Source organism: Quercus robur, chromosome 7 (assembly GCF_932294415.1).
Source record: "Quercus robur chromosome 7, dhQueRobu3.1, whole genome shotgun sequence".
NCBI lineage: Eukaryota > Viridiplantae > Streptophyta > Magnoliopsida > Fagales > Fagaceae > Quercus > Quercus robur.
Genome location: NC_065540.1, coordinates 35200367 through 35213228, shown reverse-complemented (window position 1 = coordinate 35213228; position 12862 = coordinate 35200367). Strand labels below are relative to the sequence as shown.

The following is a 12862-nucleotide window of genomic DNA, read 5'->3' as shown; positions in this document are numbered from 1 at the left end:
CAACCCATATCCACCCCCCCACCAAAAGAAAAAAAAAAAAAAAAAACCCAAGGCAAGTTGAGAGTGTGAGGTGGACGGCACTGTGTGGTGGATGGCGATCTGCCCATCTGAACCCACCCATCAAACCACAGCAAAAAAAAAAAAAAACAAAAAAAAACCATAGCTAGAGAGAGATCGGCGTGGAAGTGATGCATTGGTGTTGACGTCGGCGTGGAAGAGAAGTGATGGTAAGAGAAGAAAATATGAGAGGATGAGAGAGCTATGATCGGTGTTTGAGAAAAAAAAGGGAGGAAGAGACTGACAGAGAGATGAGAGAAAAAAGAATAAAAAAATCATTAAAATTTTACAACATCTATCCGTACGCTTCCATATTTGAGAGTGTATAGTTCATCAATGTCAAAGTTTTTGACAGTTAGAACATATCATGAGAGATGTTTTTTGGTATTTGGTGTGCCAAATGGTAATGCTCTTAGTGTATCATATCAGTATGTATACGGCAAATCCTCCTAGATTTCTTAATACCATTTTTTGTTATACAAATATTTTGTACTTTTTTCTTGTTTCACTTTATACTTCACTAATTACAACCTAGCACTACTTAAACAGCTAAAATATATCCCTTCAAAAGAAAAGGACTATAATAACACCAAGACATCTCTTTTTGAGCCTAGCTTCAAAACTAAATTGAATTAAAGTTGAATTGAATATAATCCCGTAAATAGTTTTATTTTCTTTTGTTCTTTATCATAGGTATTTTGAAATTATTAATATTAATATTATTATAGACAAAGTTTAGCTACAACTTAGTTTGGAGCAATCTCTTCTAATTTATTATGTAACGATTTATAAGGCTGTCTAAGTATATTATTTAAAAAAGTCACATAACTCATTCAAAAAATCATGTGGCTTACATATAGATAGTTTCTTCAATTATCACATAATAGGTTGGATGAAGATAATTTCAAACTAGTTTTGAGCTAATATTTTACTATTATTACTTGCTAACATTGGAAGGCAGGTTCCTAGGTAGTGAAGAAAACCTAAGAAATGTATGAACAACTTTGATGCAAGAACGGTGAGGTAAAGCTTAAGCAGAGAGAGAGAGAGAGAGAGAGAGAGAGAGAGAGATGAATTGAATAACTTCTTTGCTTAAAATGATAATTAGCAATACACAAAGCTTATATAGGTCTAGCCTAACACACACATACCTCTCTGTAGTGACTATAACAAACTCAAAATTATGCAGAGCTGACTTTGTTACACTAACAGATTTTCAAAGCTCTAACTAACTTTGACTCTAAAATATCTAACTAATCTCTGGTTCCAAAATATCTAACTGGTTCCAGAAACGGCGTCGCTTGGCGTTAGTCTCAATTCTTTGTTTGAGGAAACGCTGTCGTTTGAATTAGTAACTACTCGTGTCATGGCTTGCTTCTTATCTCTTTCACGCGCGTCATTAGCTCAATAAGAAACGACAGCGTTCTATTATCTTCTACAGATGGCTGGCCTTAAACAAATGACACAGGAATTGAAATTTAAAAGGCAGTGGAGGAGGGTGCCACTCAGGCTAAAAGCTCATTGGTGCAAAAACGATTTAGAATATTTAACTTTGAACCTACGTACTACACGTTCTAAGCCAACTCCAAGCACATTTCACAAAAAAAAAAAAAAAGAAAAAAAAAAGAAAAAGAAAAAGAAAAAATGTTTGCTCCAAAAAAAAATGATTTATTAAATGAGTTCTTTTGTGTATGATTTTTAAAATCTCTACACTTCTATTTAATTATTTCGTAAATATAAATAAATAATTTGTGCTAAATTTAATTCAAAAAGGCTAAATAGTTTTTTTTTTGTTTGTTTGTACTATATATATATTCAACAATCAACATCCAAAAGTAGTAAACGAAATATTTCATTTATTGATATTCTTTCTTATTACTTAAAGAAAACTTCTAACTTGATAAAAATTATTATATAGTACAAGGAAAAAAAAAACTGATTGACTGATGTAAATCGAAAAGAATATACATACAAAAATTTAGTTATTATAAAAATTTTTACCAAACAATTAGTACTTCAACGGTAAAATATTCTCTGAAAATATAACTCAGCTACTTGCTAAAAGTTCAAGGACTTTTTGCAAACGCCATGCATAGATTCAAAAAGAACCTTATAAAAGATTGGCGAGTGATTTACATTTGGCTTTCAGTGGTAAAACTTTTGGCATGGTGGTTCCATTACCTTCAACCGTGTCAACTTTTTGTTATTGACCCTTCCCCACTCAAAGCACTAAATCAATAAAACCAAAGTTAGGTTTTCTATATGTTGGACAAGGCCTGCCCTAGGATAGGCCCTCTTCCTCAATCCAAAAGGCATTAATAACTTATGTGGACCATCCTCACCCATTTCAAACGTCTCAGGTTTAAAACTAGTAATATCATCCCACATTTTAGAATCTCTTTGTATGGTCCATGCATTGACCAATAATATCGTGTTAAGTGGTATATCATATCCTCTAATGGTACAATCATAAGAAGACAAGTGAGCAATGAGGTACAATTGAAAGGTCTTTGAGATGATACATTGAAGGTAGTGTAATTTAGAGACATCTGGTTTGTTTATCAATTTCTCTTGTCCAATTTGATTTTTCAACTCTAATCTAGCCTTATTTAACACATCAAGATAATTAATTGAATTAATTAGACATTACCCATTCTAATGTCACTGCTGATATGTTAGCTCCCACAAGTATCTAAACCTGCCAATATGTGTTTAAAACCCTAAGAAGAATTAAAAGAAAATGGACAGATTTTATACTCTATGAAAAATGGAATTCATTCATTTTTTTTTAGAAGAATAGCATCTTATCCACACGAAAAAGAAGAAGATAGAGACTAGGGAGGTTTTCTAACAATTAGCTATAATTAAGGTTTAAGTGATAGTTTGGTAATAATTGCATCCTTTATGGCATGTCCTATATGTGTGGCATAAACCTCACTTCCTCCCTCCCCCATTATCTATCTAATAAAAGAAAAACCAAAACATAAATAATTAACTCAATTTTGTGTAATAGTTTAAGTAATAACTCTGTTGTAATAACATCTTTTGTGGTCTCCTATATTTAGGTTTTGACCCCAATGCTTCCCCTATCTACCTATCAAAAACACTCAACTATGTGTAACAAGTAAATCTATATGTAATGTGCAAAAGAATGATATGATTTTTGGCTAATTTATGTTTAAAATATGATTCTTAATTTAAAATTCTATTTTATAAGGACAATACCTTCTTAATATAGCACAACTAAGTTTTTGTCAATCTCCCTAGGCTCATAGATAAGTCAACAACTTAGAAATGATATTTCTTTGTTGCCTATACTCTAGTTAGGAAAAAAGTATCTCCTATGTCCACTTCATAAGATAATTTTTTCTAGCTAGGTGGCTTTGCACATGCAAAATTGAGCGTGTAAGAATTCTCTTGGTTCCCTCCAAATTCATGATTCCCTAAATATAAACCCCAATTTCAAATGTATAAACTTGGAAAGGAAATTTGAAGTAACTCAAATTCTTTCTTATTTCTTAAACAACCTTCGAAATTGAAACAAATTATTATCAAGTGCAAGACAACAAAAAAGAAAAAGATAAAAATATACATGAATACAACAATACTATAATGGACTACTACTAGTGTACTTATTATAATTGATAATTAATACTAAAACATTCTTTGAAAATATAATTAAGTTTTTTAAACCTTATGTTTAAACATTATCCACAAACTTAGAAAGAACCTTATTCATAACGGGGCGCACTTTAAAGTTGGCCTCCAATGCTATGGCTTTGGGCATAGTTGTCCCGTCACTTTCAATCATGTCAATCGCTTTCTCACCCAGCCTCTCCCACTCAAAGCATTGAATCAATGATCCCAAAGTTAAACTCACAGTTCAGTGTGCAAGGCCTGCCCCAAGACAAGATCTCCTCCCTAGTCCAAATGGCAGTAACTTGTATGCGTCAACCTTGTTAGTTTCAAACCTTTCAGGCTTAAAACTAGTTGCATCATCCCACACATTAGGGTCTCTATGAATGGCCCATGCATTAACCAATAAGATTGCGTTACGTGGTACATCATATCCTTGGATGGTACAATCATCTGAAGACATGTGAGGTAGGAGCAATGGGGCTGTTGGATACAATCGAAGGGTCTCTAAGATAATACTTTGAAGATAGGATAATTTAGAGATGTCCGATTCATTGATCAATTTGTCTTCTCCAATTTGGTTGTCTAATTCAATTGTAACCTTCTTCAATACATTTGGATGGTTGAGAAGATTGGCCATTGCCCATTCTAATGTCGCTGATGATGTGTCAGTCCCAGCAAGTATCAAAACCTGTCCAATATACATTAAAAAATAGATTTATTATTGGTAATATTAAAAATGGGTGATCCCTATATATTCCAAACTTGATTAAACCATCTCAAGTAACTCTCCCCATCTTTTCATCAATAGGGATCACCCATATTTTGATTTCCTTATATTATTACTTAGCTAGATTTATTTGTTTGTTTATTTTTATAGTTCTGATAGTATTTAGCTAACTTAACATTTTTATTACATTTAAGATCATTTTATTAATATATTTTCTTTTAACAGTCCAAAATGCCATCGAGCATAGTTGGTCTTATAGAAGTCATATAAAATTTTTACATTAACCTAATATGTATTCTATGTTTACACAATATTTCTAATATGTTTCTTCCTTTCATCCACCTTATTCTTCTCCTATCATTCACATTTTATTTAATCTCTCCATATTTATGAATTATAATTTCACTAAAAAATATTTTGAGAAAAAAAGTAGAAAAAATATTATAAATTAAGGACCGTTGATAACACAAAAATATAACTTTGAGAAAATGCAAAGACCAATCAATTTGACATGAAAATATTTCTCTCAATTCGACTCAATTTAAACAGGCTTGCTTATTATATTATACTCATCAAACCTACAAAAACAAATAGATAGTTTTTTAAAAATAATTTGCTTCCCTTTCTCTTACTGATATCAAAACCCAAATATATAGACATAATTAACATCCACTTTCTTTATTTTTAAATTTTATTTCTCATATCAGATATTAATTAATAAAAAAGTAAAGAAAAGGAAATGAGGGGAGATATATATATTTTTTAATATTAAAATTTAAGCACTTTGTAGTTAAGAAAGAATAATCATTAATAATATTGATCCAATATTTTTTTTTTCTTTATCCTTAATTAATTTCAGAGAGTGAGAGTAAACAAAAGAGGATAGCATGGAGGACCTCAAGATACCGTTGGTCCATGTACGAGTTTACCTCAACATGGTAGCAGCACTTGAAATTCAGGTATGTATTAATTAACCAAAATGTCTCTCTTTATTTATTTTTTTTATTTTTTTAAGGGAGCTATAGGTGTGGGGTTATTTTCATGTTTTGGAGTCTTTTTGAGCGAGTTTAATTTTGAATGAAAACTAGGTGCAATTCTGGGATTTCTAAAGTTCAAATTTTAACTAAATATATACAATATAAAAATAAAAATTTAACCATATGTACTTCAAGAAAAGCTCGAGAGCTAGGATGGCCATGACCGTAGGTCTAAAAGAAGTTCGGTCTCTGGGGAGATTCAGTTTTTCATGAGTCCAACCAAATTGTGAATTTTATTTTATTTTATTTTTTTTTGAGAAACAAACCAAATTGTGAAGTCCATATGAAAAAAGAGGCATAATTTATTTATTTATTAAAAAAAATGAATAAAATTACATATAGCGGAAATTTTGTCAAATTATACTAATTTTGTTTTGAAGAAAGTATTTTAAATTAGTCATTTTAAGGGTACATTTTTTTTTTTCTACTGAATTATTTCAAGATTACTTAGAAAATTATAATGGTTCTAAAACTGTGAAACATGACTTACTAAAATTGTTTTGAACTTTAACGTTTTAGTTGAAGTTTGAACTAAAAGATGTGTTTTAAAGTACAATCTTCCCCTTTATTTTATTTTAATTTTTATGTAGAATTGAAGACAATTGTTTGTATCATTTGCCCATTTTGTTATGTAGAATTGAAGTCAATTATTTGTATCATTTGTTCAATACTTAATAAACATCCCCTTTGTTTTCATTATGAGCTTTTGTCTTGACATGTTCTTCTTTGCTATGTACTATTGGCCTCTATGAAATACTCTCATTTCATGTTGTTATTCTTAGTGTATTTTCAAATTTGGGTGGAACTTCATTGATTTAAAAATAAGAACTTTTATTTTATATACTATTAGTATTTAATTGATAATATTATTATGAAATAGAATTTATGAAGAATTTATGTGCTTGCAAATTTAAAAATATGCTAAATATTTTGGGTCATATTATTTTAGTGGGTTGAAGTAAATAGTTAACAATATATTTATTAAATGAGTTGAAATGAGTAGTGTCTATGTGAACCCAACACGAACTGATTATTAAGCATATTAAGTGGGTAGTATCATACTATCATATCAACCTACTTTATAAACAAGTCATGATAGGATTAAGGGTTTTAACATGATTATTAAACTAGTGTATACCTCGTGCAATGCACAAGATATTCTATTCATTATTAATATATATAATTAATTGATTTCTAGATATAATAGCTAAATATCATAATAAAATTCCATTAGCAAGATATTATTATTTACATTGAGTATTCAAACGTACCACTATTATACTCTAATCATGTAAACATGACAACATAAAAAAATTAAATAAAGCTACCTAATGTTAAAAAGCTTTAGGGCCCATATGGTTGGAGGAGCGGAAAAGTGGGAGGATAGAAAATAAGGAATGAATAGAAAAATGTTCCTTCCTTTGTGTTTGGTTGGGAGGATAGAAAACTCATTTGTTTGGTGGGAAATGAATTTGGTACAAATTTATAATTATATCCCTATTAAATAAAACAAAAGTAACACATTTTTTGTTTTATTTGAAAATTGTGTATGGACACGTTGTGTTTTTTTTTTTTTTTTTAAAAGAGAACAACACAAATTTTTTTTTTTTTAAAAAGAACAAGCGAAAAGAAGATGAAAAAAAAATGAATGAAAATTATAAGAAAAGAAAAAAAAAGATTAAAAAAAGAATAAAGAAAGAAAAAATTGAGCTATCAATTTTTTCATCACAAGAAAAAACTTTAAGACATCTTGTTGTCATCATAATTTTTTCAAAAGTGCTGAGCTATCAATTCTTTACAAGTCAAAACAAAATATTACAAAATTATAAATGTATTATGAAAATGTTGTGCCATTTGGTTGTGTTTCTATAATTTTTATTTTTATTTTTTGGTTTAGTCAACGTCGTTGAGTCAAAATTCACTGTTTCACATACAATTTTCTTTGATTGACTTTTTGTATTTTTTTTTCTTTACGCACCATTTTAAGTAAAAACACATAGTTTTACACACACACACACACACACACACACACACACACAAAACTTATGATAAAAACACTTTTCATCTTTTATGTTTAGGGTAGTTAACAATTCCTCCTTTAATTTTGAAATCAAGAAAATTCTCCCTTAATATTTTGGAAAAGAGCAAATATGTCATATTGTGATTCTCTCAGTTAAACCTTAATGAAAGCTTATGATTTTTAAAATGTTTTATTGTGTAATGCCTAAAATACTCCTACTAAATTTTAACATCCCAATAGTTTTCTTCACGTATTTTGAGTTTTAGATATGGTAGTAATGCTTGGAAAGTTGGAATGATAATATAAGGTGTTTTATTTGTTATCTAAAGAACAATAACTTTCTTGGTTTAAATTTTTGAGACTTATATATTATGTAATGGAAGATTCAATGACACATGCATTTTGTTATCCTTTTTTTTTTTTTCCTTAGCAAAACTCAATTACTTATTATTGAAAGATGATAATATTCGTTATCATTCTTAGAAGTTTTTATTGAGTGGATATATTGCCTTTAGCAAATAGGTACTAAAAAACTATTATAGTAAAATAGATATTTATATGTTAAATAGCTACCCTAACTTTGTGTCTGATCAAAATTCTTATATGAATAAGATTAACTATTTATGACAAAATTCTTAAAATTAGTGTCTCTTTTGATTAATGTAAATCTCTATGTACTTTAAACAATCAAATGATTTATATGTTTGTTTTGTGATATAAATAAAATTTAGAATTGACCTTAATCACTACTCTTATTGCACGACAAGCATGTACAAGCCCTAACTAGTATCCCATAAAAAATCAATTAAATGACATCATTTCCCAAATTTTTTTTATTTGAATACTCTATTAAATTAACAACTGTAAACCATAATGTCACATAAAATAGTAGGAAAGCAAATATGCTAATCTTCCAAAACCTTTCTTATTCCTTATGCCTATAAACTATAAAGTTAATACAAATTATTATATAGGGAAAGCTAAAAAGAGAAAAAAGTTAAAAATGTAGGAATACAATAATACAATATAAATACTAGCTAGCAATATACTTGTTACAATAACGTTTACTAAGTAACTAATATTAAAGTAATCTCTGCAAATATAGCTAGGCTGTTCTTGCAAACCTCAAGAACATTGTTCAAAACTCATCCTCAGACATAGAACGAACCTTAGCTATAATTGGGCGTGCTCTGCACATGGCTTCTAATGCAACAGCTTTGGGCATGGTGAGCCCATTACCTTCAACCATGTCAACTTCTTCTTTACTAATCCTTTCCCACTCAAAGCATTGAATTAATGACCCCAATGTTAGACCCACTGTACGTTGGGCAAGGCCTGCCCCAGGACAAGCCCTCCTTCCCAGTCCAAATGGCATTAACTTGTTTACATTACTCTCTCCACTTTCAAATCTCTCAGGCTTAAAACTAGTTGCATCATCCCATATATTAGGGTCTCTATGTATGGCCCATGCATTAACCAATAACATTGTCTCAGGTGGAATATCATGTCCTCCAATGGTACAATCTTCAGAGGACATGTGGGGTACAAGCAATGGGGCTACAGGATACAATCTAAGAGTCTCCAAGATTATATTTCGTAGATAGTGCAATTTAGAGACATCTAGTTCATTGATTAATTTTTCTTGTCCAATTTGATTATCCAACTCAGCTCTAGCCTTCTTCAACACTTGAGAATGATTGAGCAAATTGGACATTGCCCACTCTAATGTCATTGCCGACGTGTCAGTCCCGGCACCTAACAAGACCTGCTTATTTTACATTCAATAAGTGCTTAAAATCACGACAAAGTTTAAAAGTAGGGAAAAATTGCAAATTACACCCCTAAAATTTGGATGTATTTAGATTTTACACTCTGAAATTACAGAATTTGGATTTTACCTCCTAAAATTTGGGAGCGTTTGGATTTTACATCCTAACGTTTTAAAATTTGGATTTTACCCCTTAAATTTTAGGGGTGTTTGGATTTTACTCCCTAAAGTTTGTGGGTGTTTAGATTTTATACCCTAAAGTTTTAGAATTTAGGATGTAAAATTCAAACACCCCTAAACTTTAGGGTGTAAAATCCAAATTTTGAAATATCAGGGTGTAAAATCCAAATACTCCCCAACTTCAGGATGTAAATTCTAAATTCTAAAATTTCGAGATGTAAAATCACGACAAGAATTTTATTGAAGCTAATATTTATTATGGAGATTCATAAAATCACGCCAAGAATTTTAAAGTAAAAATGGATTGATAGCTAATATTTATTTTTACGAATTGATTACTGGTATTCTGACAAAGGATATCCTAATAAAATATCACTGAATCAAAAGGTTGAGATATTGTTGGGGTTCTTTCTAAATTTCTACATCACTATCGAGTCATCAACACAATCAAGTAGGCTCCAATGCAATAGATAGTCATGCTAGATAGCACAAGTAGGGTAATAGGTATTGGCCTGGTGTTTTGTCTGGTGCATGTGGAAGAGCACTGGACAAGAGACTACTTACCCCGACTTTAGCTTACCTCTAGATGGTAAAAATCAAAATTTATATTTGTGAAAAGAACAATAAAAAATAAAATAATTAATATGATATGATTAAAGATTAATGAGCACCACAAAATTTTATTTTGTAAATGACTTATAACTCTCTATACTGTTGTATATAAAATTAGAGTCTCAAGATCTCAACCTTGCAAGAGAATCCTGTTCTAAAAAAAAAAATACAGAAATTGTGAGAAGAATATAATTACATAAACAACTTCCTGCATAGAAATCAAGACTACAAGGTTGACTTCAAATTCATATTAATTTAGTGGCGGCTCTAGGATTATTTTATAAGGGGGTCAATAAGAAATATAAATTATAGAAAATTTAAAACAAAAAAGAACTTGAATATATTGACATCACACAAACAAAAAAAAAAAAAAAAACACAAAAAACCAAATACATAAGGTTTCATATTTTAAAATCATTGCACAATATCTTTATTATCAATCCTATGATCTACATCTCTTTCAATGTACATAGCCAAACAATTATTCATACACTGATCTCTTATTCGATTGATTTATTTCAAAATTTTTAAGATTTAACATGGTTTTATTAATTTATTTTATTTTATTTTATTTTTTAACTTTGAGATTGACAAATTTCTACTTTTATTGATGGACTTTTTATTTTTTTCCAGATTTTGATCAAATTAGTTTGTTATTGGGTTTATGTGTGTGTGTTTAAAAAGACCAAGATATATTGTTAAGGGTATCACATTCAAGTTTATTTTAGTTGAGTTTTTAAAAAATTTGAGTTCAAGGTATTCAAATTTTTATTTTAGAGGGTCAAATAAAAAAATTTAAAATGATATATAATAGTTTTTTTTTTTTTTTTTTGCCAATTCAGGGGGTTCATTTGAACCCCTAGGCTTCAAGTGGAGCCGCCCATGCGTGTTTATTCTAACTTGTCAAATAAACAACTGGGTCAGATTTGGTTATTTGATTACCGAATTTCCAATATATATTTTCATCGTCTTTAACAATCTTGAGTATTGATGTTATCAGCTTTTTAATTAGCATCTAGTTCCAAGTTCCAACCAAAAGAAGAAGAAGAAGAAGAAGAAGTAAAGAGAAATGACCTACACATACCAGTATAAGCCCTTTGATAATTTGATCCGTGTAGTATTCAGGCTGTGATTTTTGCAAAAAAAGAAGATGATCGATCATAGTGTTCCCCTTCACTTCCTTACTCCTCTTCTCATCAATAAGACCTTGCAAGAATGCATCTGTCTTGTTGGCCAGTTTCATCAATCTTTTCTCCAAACCCCCATGATCAATCCACCGCAACAAGGGCACAAACTCTTGTGGATTTGAGGCCCCTCCTAAACCTGCTAGCTCTTTCATTATCCCCCTGAATTTCCTTGCTTCTTCTTCGTCTTTCACGTCCTCCCCGTAGTATCTCTTTCCTGCCACCATTCTCATTATGATGTTAAATGTCAGCTCTGAGAACATTGATTTCAATTCTACCTTAGCAAAACCTTGGCACGAGTTTCGTGACAACTTGTGTAGCAAGTGCTTGACTTCATCTCTTCGGATTCCTAGAAACATGTTAAGACGATTTGTTGAGAAGATTTCTAAGGCACTGATGCGGCGAAGGTTGCGCCAATGGTCTCCATAAGAAGCTGCTGCCACAGTGGTGTGGTTGTAGCCAATGTGCTTGGTGGCTAGGAAGCGAGGACGGTTGGCTAATATGATGTCGTTCTTGGTAAAGCATTCTTCAACTGCAGATGGGGATGATACAATGACCACGAATTGGGACCCAAATTTTAGAGAGAAGATGTTACCATATTTTTGTGAAAAGCGGTGGAAAGTACGATGGAATGGTTTCTTAATGAGATGGAGATGGCCTAGAATTGGTAGAGAAGGTGGGCTTGGTGGGAGCAGTTTGTGTTTTGTTCTTGTTTGGAGCAAGAACTTAAAAGCTACTGCAAGGAGGAGAAGAAGAGAGAGGGATGAGTATAGCAACATGTCTTCCATGTTTGATTTGTTGTTTTTGATATGATGCTTTGTGACAATCTGTCGGAAGATTATATGGATAAATGTGGGCTGCAATTTGGCAAGAATTTGACTTAAGCTTAACTACTCCTTACTACTAAGTCCTGGTCCTATATATATATATATATATATATATATATATATTTTATCCTCTCTCACTTTCCGCTGAGTATTATAATTGATGTATAATAAAAATTGTATCAGTGGAATGGCAATGTAAAAGTGATGTTACAATAATTACATATTATTCTACTAATTAATTAATAATTTTGAGTTTCTAATACAGTTAGTTTTGTGTGTGTGTGTGTGTGCGCGCGCGTGCGTGCGTGTAGGGGATAGAACCCTTGAGTTGGTAGATCATTGGGAGATCGGGTACCACCTGGACTAGAAGGTCCGATGATTTCTAATACAGTTTTTAGTACATAAGAGATAAGTCTTTTTAATATTGATTAGTAAAGTGAATTAATTGATATTTAAATATAAGAAAGATACCGTTTACCTCAGATTAGGATGCTTTTGTAAATGATGCTTTTGATTTTTTCGAAAGAATCAGTAAATGCTTTTGGTCTGTTTGTCCTTTTTTTTTTTTTTTTTAATGAAATGATGTTTTATAAGAAAAGTAGTTGGTGTGGGAACCATGTACACGAGAAAGTTCAACATATTTCAGAAATATGTGGGGTCAACCCTCTTATGAAGGGGAAGATGCATGTTTCCGAAACATGCAATATCTTCTCCATGTACACAGCCTATATATTGTCAAATACAATTTATGTGGCCAAATTAATTGAAAGCAAAGAACGGTGGAAATTGTGAAAGTCAAGTCCAAAAAGGA

The 12862-nt window shown here is 30.8% G+C and overlaps 1 protein-coding gene across 3 annotated transcripts in view; it reads right to left on the bottom strand.

The window, feature by feature from the left end:
* Window positions 1–12113, bottom strand: part of LOC126693218 (cytochrome P450 81E8-like) — a 60262-nt gene extending 48149 nt beyond the window's left edge. The window contains exons 1-2 of one of the 3 annotated variants that reach the window (XM_050389124.1): window positions 11125–12113; window positions 8649–9245 (exon numbers count right to left, since the gene is read on the bottom strand). In XM_050389124.1, coding sequence (XP_050245081.1) covers window positions 8649–9245; window positions 11125–12012 — 1485 coding nt within the window. In that variant the 5' untranslated portion in view covers window positions 12013–12113. Of the gene's footprint in view, window positions 1–8366; window positions 9246–11124 lie in introns of those variants that run through there. The other 2 variants (XM_050389125.1, XM_050389128.1) reach the window with 2 other exon arrangements.
* Window positions 12114–12862: the final 749 nt, after the last annotated feature.